General features: G+C 43.7%; 1 protein-coding gene across 6 annotated transcripts in view; it reads left to right on the forward strand.

Annotated features, from left to right (window-relative positions):
* The window catches only part of Ebf4 (EBF family member 4), a 70545-nt gene that overhangs the window by 35684 nt on the left and 10200 nt on the right, over nucleotides 1-24661 (forward strand). For all 6 annotated transcript variants that reach the window (XR_013050767.1, XR_013050768.1, XM_076570635.1 and 3 more), the window contains one exon: nucleotides 24256-24337. Coding sequence is in view for 4 of the 6 variants with exons in the window: in XM_076570635.1 (XP_076426750.1) it covers nucleotides 24256-24337 (82 nt within the window). In the remaining 2 variants the exon portion in view is untranslated. The remainder of the gene's footprint in view (nucleotides 1-24255; nucleotides 24338-24661) is intronic.

Below are 24661 nucleotides of genomic sequence, written 5' to 3' on the forward strand. Positions count from 1 at the left end.
AGTCCGTCATGGCGGGAGCCGGAGGCAGCTGCCCCTACTGTATATGCAGGTGGGAAGCGGAGAGAGACATGAGCGTTGATACTCATCTCAATTTCTTCTTTGTCTGTAGTCTGCTGTACCTACTGTACAGCCTGCATTTAGGGTGAATCTTCCGCCTAGCTAGCCTAATCTAGAAACTTCTTCACAGAAATCCCCAGAGGTCTGTCTCCTAGGTGACTGTAGATCCTGTCAAGTCGGCAGCCGAGACAAACTTCCACCTCTCCCTTCTTCTGTCTTTTAAAACATGACTGGAGGTTTTCATTTCCCCTTTGCTTGTTTGACGACAGACTCCTGGGTTCTGTGACTTTTCCTGGGGAGATACCACCAAACCTGACCACAGATAAGGCACTGGGGAAAGAGCAGAGACACAGATCTACTCAAGTCTAGCTTGGTGGACCAGTGAGTTTACCTGGGTTATCTACGGAGGCATGAGTGACTCAAAGACGACTTCATCTCCAGTGCCCAGTGTGGGTGACAGTCCAAGAAAGCTGCATGCTGGGGGCATATCTGTCTATCTTATCTATAGGTATATAGATAGATAGATAGGGATAGATAGATAGATAGATAGATAGATAGATAGATAGATAGATAGATAGATAGATAGATATAAAATGTATGTATGTATATGTGTGTTTACATATATGTGTCTATGTATATATGTGTGTATGTGTATTGTAAAGAGATACATATATGTATGTATAGTAAAGAGAATCCTGTATCCCAGCAATTGTTTCCTGCTTATACAACAGAGAAAGACTTGTGATTTTTATAACTTTCTGAGCTCCCTGGTCTTATGAGGCTCTGCCTCCGGAGGAGGGGGTGTGTTTCAATTCTCTGCATCCAGAGAAGGGGGTGTGTTTCAATTGAGGAAGCAATTACAAAACAAAGGGTCTCGTTTCCTACATTTGTTTCCACTCTCACCTGTAGTTTAGAGTCAGCACCGTGATTGAAATGGTAGAAAGCTAAAGAGGTTTGGGACAGAAAAGACAGTCCTGTGGCGGCAGTGTGGCCTTCCTGCTTCTGGTTACAATATGCAACTCAGTCTTTCACTGGGGATAAACATTGTGTCCCTCTGAAATCTTCACTCTCACACCCCAGAGACCCTTCCTCTTCCTGCTGTTAATTCTTCATCCCCTGGAGGAATCCTTAGCCTGAAGTCTACAAGCAACTCTATGGGCCCAGAGATAGAATTCTGGGTAAATTTGGTTGAGAAAATTCTATCTGTATTTTATCCAGCCTCTAGCTTGGTAAACCTTTTGCTAAACTTTAGTGTTTACTTCAATGAAGGGAATAAGCAACAGACTCTGGAAGGTTTGCACTGTGGATAACCGTCTCCACAATAGTCTCTTTCTTCTCTCTCTCTCTCTCTCTCTCTCTCTCTCTCTCTCTCTCTCTCTCTCTCTCTCTCTGTGTGTGTGTGTGTGTACAGCCTTCAGGAGTTGGCGCTTTCCTTCCACTGTGGGTCTTAGGATAAACTCAAGCTTGTACAGCACCCCCAAAAACTTTTACCCACCAAGCCATCTTGCTGCCCCCCCCAAATAATCAGTTTTCACATTATAATATAGAGGGGCTGAGAATACTTTAAACTTTGATACTCAGTGTTGCTTCAAAATCATGACCATTGTTAATAATCATGTTATATCTTCAATTAGTAAAGTATGTAGCCACATTACCATTCCAGGTATTAATAACTACATTTATAATCCTGTGTATTTTGTCTTATACCAATGGAAAATTAGTCTGAGACTAGACTTAATGGGGATCATGACACCAAAAATATCAAAAAGTTAGGGAATTTAAGACCTTCCGATGTAGAGCTATTACCCCCATTCCTTTAGAAACAACATTTGAGTCCTTCTTGAGTGCACTTCCATGACATCTTACAGCTAGTCATCCTCAAGGAGTCCACATTTGGCTCATGGAAAGGCATCTTCCTTCTTTGACAAGCTCTGGAAGAGCCCCTGGTCCCTGGGTGTCTCCAGCACCCAGCCCTGCTCAGAGCCTGAACTGAGCTAGCCATTTCCCAGGCCCTTGATAACCTGACAGGTATCAGTTCAGGATCAATTTCTTGCTCTTTACCTTTAGAGAACTCTTTACAGTTTCTCCATAGTTATTTCGAAGCTCAACTGAACTGAGATGGGGCGGGGAGGGGGGAGAGGGGGGCTAAGACACCCTGAATGTTCCCACTTTTCTTTATAAAACCAAATAATGAGCTCAGGGTCATGAGCTTATTTCAGTTTGTTGCCAGGTAACAGGATCTACTCTGTTGTACCTAAATTCAGTCCTCAGTGGAAACTAAGACCCCTCCAAACGAAAATCCTCTTCACGTCTTACATAAGCAGCAGTAGTTGCTCCTGTTTATGAGCCAGCAAGTCTTCTGAGAGGTCCAACCTGAGGCGGATTCTCCTGCTAGTGGAATGAAGGAAGCAGGGAGGCAGTGAGCAAGGATGTGGGCGAAGCTGGAGTCTGCCTCCAGCCTCATCCATCCGGGAACTCTGGAGTGGTAGAGGCCCTGGACTAGCATTGGCAGCTCCGGAGAACAGGTGAGTCAGAGGCTGCAAGCTAGACTTGTGGTAGGGGAATTATCATCAGACATTTCTAGGTGGAGTGGCTCTTTGCATCTCCAGGGGAGGCGCAGCTGGTTTTGAGTACACTGACCCAGTAGGTTGATCTCTGGGACCTCATAATACCTCTCACAAGCTTTGTGACTAGGAAGGAATTCATTCTCTCCAAGTTCTAGAGGTCAGGTTAGAATGAAGGCCTTGGTGGAGCCAGCCTGTCCTGCTGTCTGTCTGTTGAAGTTCAAGGTGTCTGCCAGCTCTGCTGTGGCCTCACTGGTACGGTTGCTGTCACAGGATCCTCTCCTCTCCTGTGTATCTTCTGCCTTCTCGTCACAAGGATCCTTGTCATTGAATGTAGGGCCTAGTCAGATAATTCACAGTGATTTCATCTCAAGATCTTTAATTTAATAACATCTACAAAGATTCTGCGGAAGTCTGAATGTAATTGGCTCCCATAAGCTTATTAGGAGTGTCACTATTAGGAGGTGTGGCTTTGTTGGAGAAAGTGCGTCACTGTAGGGGTGGGCTTTGAAGTCTCCTGTGCTCAAGCTATGGCCAGTGTCACAGTTCATTTCCTGTTCCTGCAAGATGTAAAAATCTCAGCTCCTTCTCCAGCACCATGTCTGCCTGCACACTGCCATGTCCTGCCATGGATAATAATGGACTAAACTTCTGAACTATAAGTCAGCCCCAATGAAATGTTTTCCTTTATAAGAGTTGCCATGGTCATGGTGTCTCTTTACAGCAATAGAAACCCTAACTAAGACAGATTCTCTTTCAAAATAGGGTCACATTTACAGGTAGTGAAATGTGGCTATACTTTTTGGGGGTGGTGAGACATTCACCACACTGCACCCAGAGAAAGGGATTGGATTAAATGCTTAATGATCTATCTATGACATCTATACAAGAAATCCTTAAGCCACTATGTTGCCTGAGATCCCCTGGAGGATCTGTTAACCTCTTAGTTGCTAATGAGGCTCCTGAGCACATGGCATGCTAAACCCAGCCAGTTTATCATGTGGAACAGGACACAGAAGTATGCAGCTCTGCTGGAGAGATGCCTGTTCTCTGTGTCCAGCCTGTCTCAGTGTTCCCTGCTAGGCCCCCATGAATCTGGTCATCTACTGTAGCAGAGTTCCCGAATACAAAGGCATGAGTACTCATTTCTCTTACGTGGAACAGTCTAGATGTAGCTATTCTAGGTGGCTCTTCTCCGCAAAGTTATCCAAGATGGATCTATTTGTCCTCAGCGCTCCCATAAACTAACACCTTCATCTACACACTATAAGAAGGTTCAGATATGATCTAAAGAGCACACCACAGTTCTATTCATGTCATTGGTCAGAACATAGTCATATGGACATGCTTTGCTGCAAGGGGAGCTGGGAAAGGTAGATTTGTGGTGGACTTTGCTGAACCCAGATAAGTCAAAGAGCCCTGTCACGAAAACAAAGGGAGTGTATTATTTACTTCTGTGTCACTGTCCCTGGTTTGCCTGGGAGAGCAACTTAAAGGAGAAAGATTTGTTTGAGCTCCTAGTTTTCAGAGTGTTCATTCCTTGGTCACTTGCCTCCATTGTTTCTGGGCCTGTGGTGAGGTAGAACATTGTTAGCAGAAGGAGCATATGGAGGAAGGTGCTATTCACATGATGGTAGGCAGAAAGGAGAGATAGGGGAGGAAAAGAGGGAGGGAGAAAGAGAGAGAGAGAAGAATGGTGCACAGGACAAGATACAACCAGCAAGGACATACTGCCAGGGACCTCCTTTCTTGAGCTAAGCCCTACCTCCTAATGTGTCTAGACCTTCCCACAGTGGGAGACTGAGCCTCCATGAGCCCATGAGGGACATTTCTATCCAAACAGAGAAGAATGTGGACACAGAGACAATGAACATACCCTATCTGGTCACTCTCACTTTTCTATGGACAAACTTTCCCTTTGCCCATTGCTACTAAATACCTCTCCCACTGGAGCAAACCCCTGTAGTCTATGGTCCCCTTTAGAACATGGAGTTGGTGCAGAACCCAGGTATCCATCTGCTTGCGATTTGATGGGTCTTCATATTCCCATATTCTGGGAACGTGAAGGTGAGTTCTTAGAGCAGGCCTAAAGCCAGGAGTGTCACTCTCCACCTGCCTCTTTGTCACTGGCCACGTTTGTTTGTTGGTTTTTGCTTTGTTATTGTAATCCTAGGAACACCTACCCATGCTATTGCAAATGAGTTTTTAATTATATATTTTAAGATATAATTAACCAGGGTTGGGGATTTAGCTCAGTGGTAGAGTGCTTGCCTAGCAAGTGCAAGGCCCTGGGTTTGATCCTCAGCTCCAAAAAAAAAAGATATAATTAACCTACCAAAAATTCACTCTTTTAAATGAAATCATACAAGCATCAGCACTGCTTACATTTAGACTATTCTATCACTCTTTTTCTGGTTTGATTTTGGTTGTTGTGATAAATACCATGACCAAAAGCACCTTGAGGAATGAAAGGTTTATTTCACCATTTATAGTCCATCATCATGAAGAGACATCAGGGCAGGAACTCAAGGCAGGAGTCTGGAGGCAGGAACTGAAATAGAGACCATGGAGGAACACTGCTTACTTGCTTGCTCCATGGCTTGCTCAATCTCCTTTCTTATACAGCTCAGGACCTGTCCAGGTCCTCTCATATCAGTCATTAGCCAAGAAAATGCCCCACAAGCACACCCACGTGGGACTATGATGGAGGCGGTTTCTCAGCTGAGGATCCTCTAACCAGGTAATTCTAGTTTGTGTGTAGTTGCCAAAAACTAACCATTGTAGCTCTTAAAACAAATTTAACACTCTTTGGCAGTCACTCCTCATTTTCCCTGCCCTTAGCTCCTAGCATTCACTAATCTATGTTCAGTGTCTGTGGGTTCCTTGTTCTGGATACTTCATATAAGTGGGATCACACAGTACATAGGTGTTGCTGTTGTGGTGTGTGCATTGTGTGGATGTGTGAATGTGCACACCACAATGCCTGTGCAGAGGTCAGAGGACAACTTATGGAATCACTTCTCTCCTTTCATCTTCATGTGGGGTCTCTTGGACTCAAATTCAAGTCCTTATGTGGCAATGCCTTTATCTACCTGGCTGTCTCCCCAACTCCAGTACATGGTGTCTTGTGACTGACTTCTTTTATTTGGCCTGGTATTTTCAAGGTTCATATGGATTATAATTTACATTAGCATTTCATTCCATTTTCTTGCCAAATACCATTCTACTATAAAGGTCTACTTTTTATTTGTCTATTCATCAGTGCATAGAGAGCCAGGCTGTTTCTGCTTTGAGCTATTGTGAATTATGTGTAATATGAAGCTTTGTGTACTAAGTTTTATGGATGGGTTCAGTAGCTCATGTCTATAATTCCTGCTACTTGTGAGGCCAAGGCAGAAGACCTTCAAGTTCCAGGTCAAGTTAGAGAAACCTTAGCTCCAAAATATAAACAAAACTAAGAGGCTTTATGTACATAGCAAATATTTTTAACTCAAGTGGAATTGCTGAGTTATAGGTTAACTCTGTTTTGCTTTTTGAAACATTCTCAAATTGATTCCAAAACAAGTATACTAGCTTTTGCCCCATCACTAATATATGAGGGCTCTACATTCTTGAATTCTCATCAATACTTATTATTGTCTATGTGTTTTTTAGATTGATTTATTTCATGTGTATGAGTGTTTTGCCTCCATGTATGTTTGTGTATCACATGCATGGCTGGTGCAGGAAGAGGCCAGAGGAGGGAGTTGAATTCCTTGGTGAACAAGTATTCTTAACCACTGAGCCATCTCACCAGCCTCTTGAGTTAATTTATATTTAAGATATGAAATAGGGGTCCAACTTCTAGTCTTGTTGAGAGTTGTAAAGGATTGATATTTTTCTTTGAATATTTGATGGAACTCAACACTAAAGCCATCTGGGCCTGAGATTTTGTGAAAGGTTTTTAAAGAGCTAATTCAACATGTCATCGTAATTCTATTTTCCTGCTGAGGCATTTTGAAGTTTTGTCATTTCATCTATGTTGTCTAGTGTGCCGTTGTCCATAACACTTTCCCACAGTTCTGACTGCTGCAGATTGGTTATGATATTATCTCTCTTAGTCATAATTTTTTTAAAGATTTTATTTATTTATTATGTATACAGCATGTATGACTGCAGGTCAGAAGAGAGCACCAGATCTCATTGCAGATGGTTGTGAGCCACCATGTGGTTGCTGGGAATTGAACTCAGAACCTCTGGAAGAGCAGTCAGTGCTCTTAACCTCTGAGCCACCTCTCCAGCCCCTCTCTTAGTCATAATTTTGGCAGCATGGATCTTCCTCTTCTCTTTGTCAGTTGGATATTTATTACTTTGTTACTCTTTTTATTATTTTTTTTAAATTTACCGTTGGGGTTAGGGTACACATGCCACCATGCAAGAATAGCGGCCAGATGACAACTTGTGTAGCCCAGTCTCTCATCCCACTTTTTTTGTTGTTGTTGTTGTTGCTGCTTGTACGAACTGATATATTTTATTCTCTCTAATTTTAAGACCCAATAGCCAAGTCCTACAGGACACAGAAAATAAATGACATGCTATAGGAAAGTGACTTAATAAAGCATGCATGATGGTCTTACACCTTGCTAACCACCATAATTAGACTTCTGACTGCAATTGTTTGATAGGCATTAACTGAACTCTTTCTCTGGGTTACTGAATAAGACCTTGTCTTTAGCTGCACCCCGGCTCCTGTTGAGACCCTATCTTCTTGGCAGCCTGAGTAGCACCAGCCCCTCCCCCTGGAGAAGGTAGCAGTCAGCCAGCCCCTGCTCGTGGTGACCAAGTTCTGGCATGTACACTGGGAAGGCAGTGATCAAAACTGCCACCATGTCAGGAGCTGCCACAGGACTGGTGGAGTGCGCTACTCAGGCTGTAGAAACCTAACATAGAAAAGGATGCTGTGGTCCATAGAAACCTAACATAGAAAAAGATGTTGTGGTCCATAGAAACAACATAGAAAAGGATGCTGTGGTCCATAGAAACCTAACATAGAAAAGGATGTTGTGGTCCATAGAAACCTAACATAGAAAAGGATGCTGTGGTCCATAGAAACCTAACATAGAAAAGGAAGCTGTGGTCCATAGAGACCTAACATAGAAAAAGATGTTGTGGTCCATGGAAACCTAACATAGAAAAGGATGCTGTGGTCCATAGAAACCTAACATAGTAAAGGATGCTGTAGTCCATATCAAAAGGGAATTTGGTAAAAAGCTCAATCCCGGGTGGCATTGCAGCATGCTCCTTGGTTCCTTCAGTAGTTGTGTGACATGAGAAACCAAGCACTTTATCTACTTCTCCCTGGGTCAAGTCATTCTTCTCTTCGAATCTGTTTAAAAGTTCTGGGGGTGGAATTCTGGTCCTCAGGCTTGTCTGGCAGGTGCCTTTCCCTGATAAGCCATCTCGCTACCAGCCTTGTGGATCTTTAAAAAAAAAAAAAAATTTATTTAATTATCTCTATTTTTTATTCTCTAATTCATTCATTTCTGCCATAATATTTATTTCCTTTTTCTTGTTTACATTGGGTGTAGTTTCCACTTTTCCCAGTTTTTAAAGGTAATGTCAGAGATTTGAGATCTGTTTTCTTATTTTTTTTAACTATAGTTCATGTAGATTACATGAATTACACAAAATTTCACCTAAGCATTCCTCTAGCAACATCACATAAGTTTTAGTATGTTCTGTTTTCATTTTGTTAGCTAAAAGATTTTCGGATTCTCTTGTGATCCCCTCCTTGACTCCCTGGTTATTTACAAGTATATTATTTCACTCCAATATTTGTAAACTTCCCTCTATTATTAATTTCTATATTTAATTCCATTGTGGACAAAGAACATACTTTGTAAATTTTGTAGGGTACTGATCCCTAAAAGTTTATGGGGGCTTTTAAAATGGCCTAATATGAGGTATGCTTAAAGAAAGAAAAAAAAAAAAGAGCCCATACACACTTGAGAAGAATGTCTGTTTATCGTATGCCCCATGCACACTTGAGAAGAATGTCTGTTTATTGTATGTCCCATGCACACTTGAGAAGAATGTCTGCTTAGCAGATGGTCTTTTAGGTCTGGGGGTTTACAGTGTCTTCTGCTTCCTTGTTAGCTCTCTGCTTGGTTCTTCTATCTATTGCTGAAACCGGAACTGAAGTCACCAACTATTATTGCTGGACTGTTTCTTCTCCATTTTTCCTCTATGTGTATTTTGGAGCTGTGTATGTTTGTAATTGTTATTTCTACTAACAGTTACACATTTACTACAAAATGGCCTTCTTTGTGTCTCATAGCAATTTTATCCTGCAGTCTGTTTGGTATTGGAACTGTCACTCTGGCTCTCTTTTGGCTGGAATTTGTATGATTTGTCTTTCCCATCCTCTGTTTTCTAAAGTGTGTTTCACATATATAGCATATCGTTGAATCACGTGGTTTTTTTAATCCATTCTGCCAATCTCTGCCTTTAAACTGGGGCGTTTAATTGATTTATATTTAACATAGTTACTGATACATTATATTTAATGTAGTGATTTTTGCACTTTTTTGTATTTGATATTGAGGATTAAGTCTAAGATCTTTTGATATGAGGCAAATGGTCTTCTACTGAGCTGACTCTCTAGCCCTTCTTACTTTACGTTTTGAGACAAGATCATACCACCTTGCCCTGGCTCCTATAGACTTACTATATAGCCTAAGTGGACCCTAACCCTGTGGTCTTCCTGCTTTCAACCCACAACAGCTGAGATTAAAGATTTGCACCACCAGGTCCAGATATGTGTTTTCTATCTTTTTTGTTTCTCTATTCCTCCACTTTTGCTTTCTTTGTATTAAATGTATATTTTCCAATGAACTGTTTTAATTCTGCTGTAGTTATTATTGCTCTTATTTTCTTAACAGTTGCTCTAAGATTTATAATTAAATATCTTAAATTTAGAATAATCTAATTTAGCCACAATCAACTTAATTTATACACTAAAATAATAATATACAGAAATAATGTTCCAAGACCAGAGAAATGGCTTTTGCACATGCACACCCACAAAACAAACAGATAAATAAAGCAAACCAGTTTATAATACTAATAACAGTGTCCCGGTGTAGTCTCATGCTCTCTCTCCTCTTTCAGTCTCCCATTGTCAGTAAGATAAAATCTCATTTAAAAATTGACCTTATTTTAAGAACAGTTGTAGTAAAGTGTTACTGCATAACTGATGGTGTAGTTCAGCAGCATGCCTGAAGCCCTGGGTCTGATCCTCAGCATCACATAAAAGAGCTGTAGTGGAACACGCCTGCACCCTCTGCACTCAGGAGGTGGGGGCAGGAGGGCAATCTGGACCTGAGATTCCCTGAAAAAGAAAACGAAGAGGAGGAGGAGGAGAAGGAGGAGGAGGAGGAGGAGGAGGAGGAGGAGGAGGAGGAGGAGGAGGAGGAGGAGGAGGAGGAGGAGGAAGAGGAGGAGGAGTGACACTGTAGGGCATTCCTATAACCCCTGCTCCCACATGTGTGCACTCCAGTGCATTCCTATAACCCCTGCTCCCACATGTGTGCACTCCAGTGCATTCCTATAACCCCTGCTCTACACAAGGGCACTCCAGTGCATTCCTATAACCCCTGCTCCCACATGTGTGCACTCCAGTGCATTCCTACAACCCCTGCTTCTATACAGGGGCACTCCAGTGCATTCCTATAACCTCTGCTTCTCTACAAGGGTACTCCAGGGCGTTCCTATAACCCCTTCTCCCACATGTATGCACACCAAGGCATTACTATAATCTCTGACCCCATACCAGTCTTTTAAATTAGGTAAAAAACAAAATGGTTACATGTGTGCTGTCTTTTGTATTTATCTATTATTTTCTTCTTCATGTAAATTTGAATTACTACTGTCTTGTGACTTTTCATTTCAAAGTGAAGGACTCCTGTTAATATTTTCTGCATGACAAATTTGCTAATGATTAATCTTCAGTTCTTGTTTATCTGAAAATGCCTCAACTTCTCCTCATATTTGAGGTAGAAATTTTGCCAGTATTTTTGGTTAACTGTTTCCCTTCAGCATAACATATCATCTCCGTGTCCATGGGCTGCTAACTTGCCTGCTGAGAAGTCAGATGTTAATCTTTCTAGGAACCTTTGCCCAGGGGGAGTTGTTATTTCTCTCTACTTACTTCTCAGATTCTGTCTCCATCTCTGCCTTGGGGTGGTTTGAGTCTGACGCATCTGTGGGGTCTGTAAGTATTGCTTGGAATTGACTGAGCTTCCTGGATGTGCTCAATAAAGTTTTTCATGAAATTTGGGATGTTTAGGCCATTATTTATTCACGCATTCTTTCTAACCCTCCCCTTTCTTTTCCCTTCTCAGAGAGAATACACTGTATATATTATCCGTGCTTGATGATGCTCCGTAAGTCTCAAAGGCTTTGTTCATTTCCTGTTATTCTTCTCATGAACTAGACAGTCTCAACTGGCCAAGTTCACTGCTAGTCTTTTTTTCACCTGAATTTCTCATTTCAATCATGTCTTTTCAACTCCACAATTAACATTTAAAAAAAAACATTTATCTTTGTTGATATATTTTTGGAATGAAACATCTTTCTCATACTTTCCTTGAATTCTTTATACATGATTTCCTTTAGTTCTAGAAGCATTAATAATAATGTTTTAAATTATTTGTCTAGAAAGTCTAACATGGGCTTCCTCAGGGGCAGTTCTATTTACATATGAGTCTCACTTTCCTATCATTTTGCAAATATCACAATTCTTTGTTCATATATTGGTCATTTTGGTTATACAATGTAGAACCTCTGGAAAGCATATCCCCTAATGGTTTTGTTGCTATTGCTTATTTTGTGTAGGGTTTTTGTTTTGTAACTTTTCTGGATCAGTTCTCCAGCTTGTATTTTTCTATGATGTGTGGTACCACCTTAGTGATCAACTCAATAATGCAGGTTTTCTGCCCTTTGTTGAAAGGCTCTGTGTGTACCAGTTCACACTTCTGTTGTTCTAGCAAGTGGCACCTCTGCCTTAGATGTCTCCTCTTGCTTGGGCAGGATGCCAGAGATGAGACTAGGACCCTCCCAGACCATACCTGGGTGTGTGCCCTTTCCCACAACAGGCATGGCTTTCTAAGACCTTCAGAATGTGCTGGAAATTTTCAGAGCCCCCCCCCCCACGTCCCCCCTTCCCCCTCCGTAGACCTCTTATTTTCCCTGTCCTTTCCCTTTAAAAAACTTTTGGCCAGATTTGCTTTCCCCAGACAGCTGATTGTACAAACATCCTGCATAGGGCTTTTCTCTCAGAACAAGTTCTGAATCGAGTGAAGGTCTATGGTTAGGACTGTTAGGGGCCACCAGACTGGTCAAAGAATGACGACTGCTGGGGAAGCCAGCTTGTCAGAGGCTAGCCCACCTGCTCCTGGCTGGCTGCCGCTCTTCCAGTTGCCATAGTTGTGAGGTTTCTGAATAGGGCTATTTAAACATTGCCAAACTTTTTGTTCTTATAAAATTCAGACATTCTTCTTGAATAAATGTTACAAAAAGTACTACTTTTCAGAGTTGTGAAAATGTTAGCTGTGCAGGATGTTACACAACCTATAACCTCAGCACTTAGGAGGCAGAGGTGGGAGGATCAGGACTTCGAGGTCATCCTTGGCTATATAGTAAGTTCAAGGTTAACCTGAGCTATTTAAGACCCTGTCTCAAAAAAAGAACAACCACAACAAAAGAAGCAAACAAAACCCAGAGTTTTGAAAAAGTTGATTGTGGTTATTTCTGTCACTGCTTTTACTGACTTGTGGGAACATTCTGTGGTTCTCAATAGTCCTGTCCTTGTGGTGGGCATCTTTAACCTGAGTATACAACTTTACAGTGTTTCCTATTAAAAGTGACTGGGGACTTTGGACCAACATTCATCTTATCAGAGTTGGGGGGGGGATTGTGTGTATGTGGGGGGATTGTGTATGTATGGTGTGTACATGGAGAAGACAGAGGACAACCTCAAGGGTCATTTCCTCAAGAGCAATTCACCTTGTTATTTTTTATATATTTATTTATTTTATGTGTATGACTTTTCCCCTGTATGTTTGTATGTGCATCCCCTGTGTGCCTGGTGCCTGCAAGGATCAGAAAAGGACATTGGATCCTCTGGAGCTTGAGTTACAGATGGTAGTGAGCTACCATGTAGGTGCTAGGAATCGAGCCTGGGTCCTCTGTAAGAGCAGCAAGTGCTCTCTCCAACTGACCCCCCTCCACTTGCTATTTTGAGACTAGGGGTGGTTTTTTTTTTCAGTGTGGGTTCTGGGGATTGAACCCAGGTCCTCATGCTTACACAAGAGTTCTGTCAACTGAACCATCTCCCCAGGCTCCATTACAGCAATTTCTGCTTCTTTGCGGGGGAGGGGAGATAAAATAATTTACTTTTATTTTTTATGTGCATTGGTGTTTTGCCTGCATATATTCTGTGTGAGGGTGTCAGATCTTGGAGTTACAGACAGCTGTGAGCTGCCATGTGGGTGCTGGGAATTGAGCCTGGGTCCTCTGGAAGAGCAGCCAGTGCTTTTAACTGCTGCACCATCTCTCCAGCCCCCAAAATCTTTTTTGTTTTTTTCTCTTTTTTTTTTTTTTTTGACAGGGTTTCACTGTGTATTGCTTTGGCTGAATTGGAACTCGCTCTGTAGATCAGTCTGTTCTCCAACTCACAGAGATCCACCTGCCTCTGCCTCCCAAGGCATTCGGCACCACTGCCTGGCTAATTTCTGACTCTTTAATTCCATCATAAGCCAGCACCTTCTGTGAGGCAGACACTATGATAAGTCTTTGCGGGGGGGAAAGGGAGATCTAAACAAATGATCCACGCCTCCAGAAAGCCCCAATAGAGCCGCTGAAGAGACAAAATATAATTAGTTAAACATTTCATAATAATGAAGACAATCAGTGAACTTAAAACCAAGTTAGTTGTATATACTACATAATGTAGGACATAGAGAGGGGCTGGAGAGGTGGCTCAGTGGCTAAGAGCTCTGGTTGCTCTTCCAGAGGACCCAGGTTCAATTCCCAGCACCCACATAGCAGCTCATATCTGTTGGTAACTACAGTTCCAGAGGGTCCAATGCCCTCTTCGGTCCTCTAGGGATATGGTGCACAGACATACATGTAGGCAAAACACCCATGCACATTAAACAAATAAGCAAACAAACAAACAAATAACTAGATGAAATTTAAAAGAGGAAATAGAGAGCAATATAGGATCTTAAGACTGCACTACCCAACATAGTAGCCAACACCACACACAGACATTGAAATTGGTTTCTGTGACTACATAACTGAGTTTTTTAAAAATAATTTATTTAATTTTATTTTATGTGCATTTGTGTGAAGGTGTCAGATCTCCTGGAATGGGAGTTACAGACAGTTGTGAGCTTCCATGCGGGTGCTGGGAATTGAACCTGTGCCAGTGCTCCTAACCCCTGAGCCATCTCTCCAGCACCAATAACTGAGTTTTAATTATATTTGGTTATAACTAAGTCAGATTTAACTTTGTGTGTGTGTGTGTGTGTGTGTGTGTGTGTGTGTGTGTCTATGTCTGTGTGTGTGTGTGTGGAGGTCAGAAGGGGGCATCAGCTCTCCTGAATTGTAATCGCAGGTGGTTGTGAGCTATTGTGTGGGTCTGGAAACTGATCCCAAGTCTTCTGCAAGAGAAGGAAGTGATTTTGGCTGGGAACCCATCTCTCCAGCCCTGCGTCAGTCAGATTTAAATAAGCACACACAGATGCTGTATCAGAGATCACAGTTCTAAGACTGAACAATTGCGTGATTGGCCAGGACGATCCTGGGTTGGGCTGGAGAAAAAGATCCCTTCCCACTGGAGGCCATCCTTCCTTCTTCTACCTGTTAGTTGTGATGGCTCCTGCTGTGTGGTTGTGCCTGCTGCCCAATGAGTGTTGTTATAAGCGACACTGTTAAGATAGGTCGTGTCTCAGCCACCTGGCAGAGGTCAGCTCTCGTCTACTTACATCCTAACCCCTCAGTTGAGCACATCCTAACAGGTAAAAGTCAATGAGAAAGGCTTTGGAGGGCCCAGAAGAATCAGCCATATTCCTAATACAGTAGTAAATGCAGCACTCCTGGCCCCATGGTCCCAAATTAAGCCCACGGTGGCTTCCATCTTCTTCTGCCCTCCCAGCCAGACTCCTTTGTTCAGGTCATGCTGCACATGTGGGTGTCTGTCTGGACCCATTCTGTCCATTCCTTTGGATAGTTTTTCTTCCTCTCACCTGAATAGCCTGCATCTTCTTTCCCCACCTAATCCTTTTCACAGCTCAAATTATTTGGGGGAGGTAAAAACAGAAGAAGTTTGAGAGAAATTTCTCCTATCTGCCCTGGGGAATATATAGACTGAAATGCCAGTCATAATGATAAGGACGTGGAGCAACTCTCCCCTTGGAAATCCCAGGAAGCCTAGAGATCCATGATAGACATCTATAGTATTGATTGTCTACAACTTGAGTATTAAGTTTTGTTTTAAATGAAGGTGTCTTAGTTACTGTTGTTCTATTGCTGTGAAGAGACACCATGACCAAAGCAACCCATGGAAGAAAGTATTTAATTGGGAGCTTGCTTACAGTTTCAGAAAGTTAGTCCATGGCCATCATGGTGGGGAGCGAGGCAGGAAGTAGGCAGGCATGGCACTGAGCCGTGGCTGAGTGCTCACACCTCATTCTCAAGTTAGTGGCAGAGAGACTGGGCATGACATGGGCTTTTGAAACTGAAAAGCCTACCTGCAGTGACACACTTCCTCCAACGAGGCCACACCTCTTAATCCTTCCTGAATAATCCAGCCCTTGCAAACCAGACTTTCAAATATGTGAGCCTATGGGTGCCATTCTCATCCAAACCACCACAGAAGGATTGTTTGTAGCTGGGGCTCAAACTACTTTAGATGTCTGGTCATGTGGCTTGAGCCTTGCCTCTCTAGTCTGGGCTTCAGTCTCTTACTTGGTGAAAAAGATCTGACTGATTGCTCACTTGGTAGGGATGTTAAGAATAAGGAGGGCTGGAGAGATACCTCAGTTGGTAAGAGTCTTGCTGTGCAAGCACAAAGACCTGAATTTAATCCCCAAAACCCACACAGAAGAGCTAGGTTTGAAGGCACGTGTTTATAATCTCAATCCTGGAGAAGCAGAGGCAGGCAGATCCCTGGAGCTCAGTGGCCAGCCAGCCTAGCCCACTTCTTAAGCTTCACGCCAATGAGAGAGCCTGTCTCAATCAACAAAGTGGATGCACAAACTGAGGTTGTCCCTTGGCCTCCACAAGCATGTGTGCACACACAGACACAGACACACATACTCATTAAGGAGGAAGAGGAGGAGAGATTATCGATGATGTAAAAGGAGAGGCCATGTGAAGTTAAGTGAGATGTATACAGCCAGTGCCCAACACAGTGCCTGCCACAGTATCACTTCTTACCTGTTGTCCCTCCTGCCCAGCCTCTCTTTAGTGACCATCCTAGATAGTAAAAGCACCTGAGCCTAGACAGCAGCAAGAACATCCAGTCAAAGCCAAGGAAGACCTTCCTGACTCTAACTAACCATGATCTTAGATGAGCAGAAGGATGGTGACCATTAGCATGTGCTCTGGCTCAGGGCTTTGGTGTGTCTTGGGCTGGAAGAGTGTCTCTCTCTAAATAGAGAAACTATGTACAGCCTTCTATCTGTTCCTTCTACCCTAGGTTACTTGGTACATTGTAGAAGATGCCTGGACTTGCCAGCCTACCTACCTCCCACTTAACTCATAAGTAGGAGTTGCCAAAGTCTTGTACCTCAAGAGCCCAGCTTCCCACCCTCAAGGCTGAGGAACATACCACTTAAGTCTTCCCTTCCTCTTCATATCCCCACATTACCCATAAATTCACCCTCCTTCTCTGTGAGGAGAAATTAAGAGTCTAATATCTTTTTTCATTATAAATGCTTTCATTTTATCATTAATTTAATTTTACATATCAGCCACAGATTCCCCCATCCTCCCTCCTCCCACCCTCCAGGCCTTACCCCCCAGTCCTCCCCCCACTCCCACCTCCTCCAAGGCAAGGTCTCCCCTGGGGAGTCAGCCCAGCCTGGTAGATTCAGTTGAGGCAGGTCCAATATCCTTGCAGCCATATAAGATTCTCCAGGCTAGGGGAACACGTAAGAGATGTATGATTGTGCCTGTGTCCATATGGGCACAAATAAGTTTAATGTTCAGATCAGCCACTGTCAGTGCACTCCAACTGGTCCCCCAACTCCCTGTGAAGGACCCAGAGGCCTTCAGTTATCAACCTCTCAACTTCCTTTCACCTCAGGCCCTATTCAGGAAAAGTGGGGTTCCCACAACTCTTCATGGACAGCTGAGGACCTCTTAGCAATCTTTCCACCCCCTCTCCCCATCTCCTCAGGCCCCATGCCCAGCCCTGAGGTTTGGAGAGCCTAGTAAGTGCCCCATCAACATGTTAATCAAATTACTTAGGAGCTAAAATTGACGCTGTTCATTAATTATACAAGATTATGCTAATTGTGCATGCAAATGCATGCAGGGGAACAGAAGGTGTTCAGGCGCATGGTGGGCCATTAGCATAGAGGATGGGGTGCGGGTGCATTGGCATGCTAATGTATGCGCCCTGGCTATTTATAGTCCCGCAGCCCATCTGCACAGCAGCCACCTCTCCCCTAGTTGGAGATCTTGGTGGGGAGACCAGGTCCAGGCCTGTCAGGTGGCTATGGCCTTGGAGATACTCTGTCTTGGCCACTATTGCGCACCAAATTCAGGAAGAAGCCTGAGCCACCTCCATGTATTTCTCAACTAATATCATCTACCTCCTCGTTCACTCTGGCCTCATCTCTTCAGTGTCTGCTTCTCTCTGGAACCAAACTGGCTCTTCCAGGTGTCATAGTCAGTAAGGCACCCCGTGAGGACTTTCCTTTGCCCACAGTATCCACATCACACGTGAACTGAAGCCAGCCCCGGGCTCTGACCTACAGCTGCCCTCAGATACCACTGGACAAATGTGCCATTCTTGCCACTGATCTTTGAAGAGATCATCTTTGTATCTCTTTGCCTTGTGCCTCTCTCCGAGGTCCTCTGAGACCCAATGCTCAAGAGCAGGTAAGAACTATAGAAACTCTTGTACCCTTGTCAGGCTTAACAAGTGGTTCTTGCAGGAAATACTTGGCAAACTGTCCTGCTACACCCACCACCAGATTGTACCAGTCATTGCTCTTACTTTGAGTTTCCTTATCTTTGTTAATGTACTGTAAGTTATTTAAAATATTGTTCAGAAGCTAGACCTATTGGCACAGGCCTATAATCTCTGCTGCTCATGAGACTGAGGCAAGAAGATCACAAGTTCAAGGCCAGCCTGAGTAATTAAGTGAGGGGTTGGAGCTGGAGCTCAGTGGTAGAGCACTTGCCCAGTATGCAAGGGGCCCCAGATCCAATCCCCGGAACATCTAACGGCAGCAGCAAAGGAAGAACTCTTGTCGGCCTCTAGATCCCCTGTGACAGACATGTAAAATACGTTCGGTCAGGGTATTCGGCATCTGTAGTATGAACTTGAGCTGGGCGTGGACAAGTACAACATCACTCTGGGTGCTATTCTGTTTGAGGTTCATGATTTCAAATATAAGGCTTTTAGGATAAAAATTAGCAGAGGGCCCCTATCCACACCCCGGGTTGTAGTGCCATCTTGTACTTAGAAATACACCTTCAGGTCTATGCTGTCTTTGGTGCCAAATCTGCCTTTTTTCCCAAGACTTTCCTGAGTTCCACTGTTGTTTTGAACACTTTGACCCAACTGGTGCATCGTTCATTACGCTCTCTCTTTCTAGATCTGCACAATCCAATATGGCAGCCATAAGCTGCCTGGGAAAACAACGTTAGTGAAAGTGAAATAAGGTTTCAAATATGAAGTCCCCAGTCACCGTACATCAAGGGTTCAGTAGCTGTGTGTGGCTAGTGGATGTCATTCTGGAGGAAGTGGGATGGCACTGAAATCTAGACACTCTTCTGGGCTCCTGGCTGTCCTGTAGGTGAATTCTACTTGGCTCTGAGCCCAGGTCTTTGAGTTTCTTAACAGCTTTCTCTTTGGAAGTGGGTACCATAATTTCAGCCCTCAGTGTCTGAGAATGGGATGAAGGAGGCAAGGGTAAGAAGAGCCAAAAGAAAGACTTCTTATCATGAGATGGGACTTTCGTGAAAGTGAGTTATTTGAAGAGATGTCTGAAAAGAAAAATAGAGTAAAGGAGACCTGGTAGGGCAGGGGCAAGAACTTGGCAAGGAAATCAAACTTCCTAATGCCCTGGGGTGGTCTGAAGTGTGAACGCCTCAGCGTTGATCTGTCTAGTGACTGTCAATCCACTTCATTCACCGTGAGTTGATGACATGGAGGCTATGCTTCCAGTTGGGGATGAATCACAAATAGGGCAGCCAACAGTTAGGGCAGCTTTGGGGGGCTGGGATTCAGGCAAGTGCTGCCCAGCTGCGCTGTCCTTGGACTCTGGCCTCAAGAGTAGCTCACCCCACTCTGCTTTCTGCCCCCATGTGAAGCTCACATTTAACAGTGGAGTCGTTGACTGCCCATACATTTTCCTCTCTGTTGAGTGTCTCCTTTGGATAAAGACTGTGCTGGCTTAGAGTTCCTGATCAGCACTGCCCTCCTAAGAGGCCATATGTGAGTCCAGTGTTTGTACTTGACTCATTCTCAACCCAGCCTTACTTCTTTGGAATGTCCCATTGATGAAGAAGGGCCAGTTTAATTTCATTTTGAGCTGTGTTTATTCAAAGGAATAAAAAGTCCTAAGAGAAATGATTATGATTAGAAATGATCAGACTTAAGTTCAGATGTAGGAAGGTAGGTGTGTCTGAGATACTCTGCTGTTTGCTTTCTTTTGTTTTGAGACAAGGTCTCCCTGTGTAGTTCTGTGTAGACCAGGCTGGCCTTGAACTCACAGAGATCCACCTGCCTCTGCCTCCCGAGTGCTGGGATCAAAGGTGTGCACCACCATGCCTGCTCTTAACTTGTCATTTAAATCACAGGCAGCTGTGTCCTGGTGGGTATTTTCCTTAAATGCTTTATTAAGTGCATGAGTACTGTTCACAGCTTTTCTCTGTTTTGTTTTGTTTTTGTTTTTTTTTTCAGTTACATTTTCTTTTCTTTCTCCTCCCCCCCTTTTTTTTAAAAAATTTTGTTTTTCAAGATAGGGTTTCTCTCCTGGAACTTATTCTGTAGACCAAGTTAACCTCGAACTCAGAGATTTATCTGCCTCTGTCTCCTAAGTGCTGGGATTAAAGGCATGCACCACCATCACCCACCTTAATTACATTTTCTAGTATGGAGAGAGTTGAACATAGAAGCAGAAAGATACTGAGCCTCAGAGAGCTTCAAAAATCATTAATTTTATCTCATCTTGTTCAGATATGTTTAATCTAGCACGTTTGAAGGCCACAGTCACAATATCCTAAGGCCCACACCACACTAGAGGCCAATGGAGACCGTGAGGAAATAGCATAGAATGGATCTACTGGTCCCTGCATAGGACACCTCTCAGGGCTGCAGAGTCCTGCCACACCACGCTGTGGCTAGATAACCCTGGATTCTGACATCCCCACCTACAGGGACTCTTGTCAGCAGCCGAAGTTCAAAGAGACCAAAGTTCACATCCCAGCTTTAGACTTACGTACTGTATAACTTATTCTTGCTTAGCCTTGATCCTAGTTTGTGCAGTGGGGACAATTACAGATGTACACACCGCCTCAGAGTTTTGAGAGGATGAAACGAGACAATAATAAGTGATGGACTGAGCAGAGTCCCAGGCATTCACTTAATAATTAGTTAGAATGGGTTTGCCCCCAGGGTTCTGTATCATTCCCTCTATGAAGCATTTTATTTTCACCTCGTACTTGTATGTGTAGTAGTTCCTCCCATTAATTCCAAGGGCAGCTCCTGGGGTGTGGCCTTTCTCTCAGAGTGATTTCTTGGAGATCCAGATGAAATTGTGTCCCCAGAGATATCTGTTGCCGTCAGTGAGAATGGCACTAAGTAAAGTCCCATACTCACTCTACTAGGGTCTATGGCTTGGCCTTATCTTCTGTTCCCCCAGCCTGTGGCCCATCTCAGTCAGAGAAAAGGGCTTCCCGGAGCTCCCTTCCAGCCCTGTGGAGCCAGGGACAAGGATTGTTGCACAGAAGACTCACGGCTTTAGGGGTGAAGTGTACTCCCTTTGTGATGAGCAGGGATTACAAATCCTCAACAACACAAGTATGCCTGCCTACATGCCTCGGGTCCCTGACGGTGTTGGAGATGCTTGGGTCCATCTCCCCATGTGCCTTGGTCCCTCTGCTGCGGTCCTCCCCACAGCTTCCTGAGCCCTCCCTGCCCCAGCTCCCAGGCTCCACATCTGACCTCTACAGACATGGGTTAGAGAACTTGCCACCCTCTTCCCATTCTCTGACTTCACCACGCTCCTTCTCCCAACCAGAAGTCCTCCAACTCCAGCCTTGGGCGGCGGGGACACTGGGTGGCACAGTCAGTCGCTGATGTCAAAGCTCAGTCGTCAAATGTGGAAAGACCATGACTGTGAATCTGTTGACGTTCTCTGTAACCAGGGGGGTAACAGACTGGCCCAGAGGAAATTTCTGTGAAGTAGAGGGGGAGGGAGGGGAGGGAAGGAAAGGCAGAATGTGTGTGAAAAGGCTGGAATATGACAGGTTAGATCCAAAGCTAGATAGTGTCCATAGGACACAAACATTGCAAAATTTCTCTACCAAACAAAAAATTATTTACGTCTTCTAACAAGCATCATTTACATCTTACCATTTTTTTGGTGTGTGTGTGGGTGTGGGTGTGTGTTTAACCAGTCGGCTACTAACCTCAGTACGGCTGCCCCATTCACTGGGAATAGGAGTAGGACCAGATCCTCCAGGGCATTGTTAGTGACATAACACTCTACAGCAGTATTATCTAATATGAGTACAGTGCAGGCCACATGTAAGATGTTCTAGTTAACAAGTTATTCTTTTAAAAAAAAGAATAGGTAAAATTAATGGTGATAATGTATTTTCTTTAATCCAATGTATCTAAACTATTATTGTTCCAACGTGATCAAAAATTACCAACGTTTATTTTTCGGGGAGTGGGGTTCATGTAGCCCAGGCTAGCCTTAAACTCACTGTGTAGCTGAGGTTAGCCTTGAACTCCTGATCTTCCCGCCTCTACCTACTGAGTACTGACTGAGATTACAGGTGTGCACCACCATGCCCAGCTAACTCCTGAGTTATTTTATAATCTTTTTCCAAAGTGTTTGAAATCCAAGTATGTATTTCATACTTGTGGTACATCTCAGATTGAGACTACACACATTCCAAGAGGTTCAATGCCATAGAGTACTTAAGAGAACGCAGATGTTGGACCCTGACAAAACTGTTTAGATGCGGCAGGTCTAGGGCAGAGCCTGAGCTTCTGCATTCCTAACAAGTTTCCATGCAGTGTTGCTGGTCTGATGCTTTTTGAACCACTGTTACATTCACACCCCTCCAGCTGACAGAGTGTGTTCAGGGTAGCACTTGCTCACGGTACCCACATCTCATCCACATCCCAGGAACCCTTCCTCTCAGCTCTACAGGATTGGGTGTTAGGTACAGTGTGGATACCTTTTGGGTCATCCCACCACCACCATGCTGGTATTTAAGAGTTAGCATTAACCCCCTCAGCACATGGACTGTGTCCCAATCTGAGATGTTTCCCTCCTTTTAGCCCCTGATAAAGTATGGTAGATACTGAAAATTAATGAACTAGGCTGGACTCTGCCTAGGGAGCTGATACACTATCCATATGAGTGTGGGACATGTATGAGGACTATGTATGAATGAGGCTCTAGAGCATCTATACCATACAATGTCTTAACAAGTGAGAAATGTGTATAAATAGTATATAGAGAGCTACAATATGTACTCTTTAAGAGTATTGCCCTAATTTTAGACCCTTATCTGCTATTTATTATAAGAAACAACATGGTAAAAATGTCTCCCAAATAAGTGGAAGTAAATTGGGAACACTAACTAGAAGAACCCACCAGATGCCCAGGAAGCCATGTTATATGCCAAGACCCTCCATGGACCTAGCCCTGCCCTCTACGTGTAAGACATGTCCAAAGATGCTCCCAGAGTCTCACGGGGCTAAGGCACACATTGTAGTATTTGCATTTACAATGGCTAGAGTTTTGTCCATGGTTACCTTACTGATGGTGTCAGGGCTTCCCACCAATTTGAAAGACTGGAGGATTGGCCTCTTCACGGCATATCCTGTGTTTTTGTTGTTGTTGTTGTTGTTTGTTGTTTACCAATTATATGGGAAAAAAAGCTGGGTAGTGGTGACGTACGCCTTTAATCCCAGCATTTGGGAGGCAGAGGCAAGTGAATATCTGCAAGTTCGAGGCCAGCCTGGTCTACAAAAGAGTTCCAAGATAGCCAGGACTACACAGAGAAACTCTGTCTTGAAAAACAAACAAACAAACAAAACAAAACAAAGAAGCTAATCTGCATATCTGCATGGTGTGTGTGTATATGGTAAGTATGTGTTCTGTGTTATCAAGTTTTCTGTGTATAGTGAATATAAAATCCGTGGAAGAGGGATCTGCTGAAGGGGATGTCAATGACAGTTTTTTTTTTTTAAATCATATACAAGTAGGTATATTTTTTTATATTCTTGCTATGCATATACCCTGTAGGATGGATTCATAACACACATGATGGGCATGGACTCACATGTGCATTGTACTACTCATAATCTGTGTTTCTTGCTTGGTTTGGTTTTTGATTGTTTTTGAGACAGGGTCTCTCTATATAGTCTTGATTGATCTAAACTCATTATGTAGATCAGGCTGGCCTCAAACTCACAGAGATCTGTCTGCCTCTGCCTCCCAAGTGCTGGGATTAAAGGTGTGTGCCACCACCACCCGGCCTTATGTTTGATGAGCATAGGTCATATGTGAAATATATGCTTGTGGTATGGCTGTGTCTTGTGGGTAATAATAAATAAAGCCTATGTATCATCTATAACTGACACAGTTTATGTTGAGTACATATTGTATAGGTGGTGGTTATCACCTGGGGGAGAGATGTGCTGTATGACAGATTCATTGTGTGTGGTGGGCACAGACTGTAACAGATACATGGTGAAAACCTTACGTTTGGTATTTGGTATATGTAAGTCTATGCTACATGTGGAATATGCGTTGTTTGTGTGATAGGTACACATTGTGATGAGTATAATTTGTGAGTAATAGGTACACACATATACCGTAGAGCTTATGGTTAGCACATTCTGTGATGGATCTACATTGTGCACGGGGGAAACAGACACTTTATAGACAAATAAGCACTGTGTACATCTGTGTAATAAGGTAGTCCCGGTGATGGATCTATTTGGTCCATCTCAGGCACCCCGTGTGCACACAGCTTGAGATAGGAATGTGGAGTGTGCACCTGTGTGTAAGCAAACAAGGGGTGTCAGTGTGCTGGGAGGAGGCATGCTCTTCATCTATTTACAGAACCCCCAGACCCTTGAGCCTCCCAAACCTCACTGTTTCAGGTTCTTCCTCAAATTCTTTCTCAAATGTAACCAGAACTGCTTGAAGAACGCGGGGAATCCCCGAGACATGCGCCGCTTCCAGGTAGGCTTGGGAAAAGCCCTCTCACCCCCTGCAAATCTACCCTTTACCGATAGGTGAAGGGAAAGCTGTGACCCTGCCAGCTCCCTGCCCAGCCCAGTGCCTCGCGGCCTGGTGCCTGCTGGGGGTGGGGCAGCTCCATCTCAACTTATGCTGGCTGCCAAGGGAGGCTTCATTAGAGTCCCACTTAAGAAGATGCTAATTGTGACATTTTTACATGATTAACGACCCAGGTAATTTGCATAGTGTGAAGCTGAGAACAGCTGCCCTTAGCACATCCCCAACCTGCACACCCCTCCCAAAGCAGGGGGTAGGGAGAAGGCAGCA

This window comes from Peromyscus maniculatus, chromosome 4 (genome assembly GCF_049852395.1).
Source record: "Peromyscus maniculatus bairdii isolate BWxNUB_F1_BW_parent chromosome 4, HU_Pman_BW_mat_3.1, whole genome shotgun sequence".
Classification (NCBI taxonomy): domain Eukaryota; kingdom Metazoa; phylum Chordata; class Mammalia; order Rodentia; family Cricetidae; genus Peromyscus; species Peromyscus maniculatus.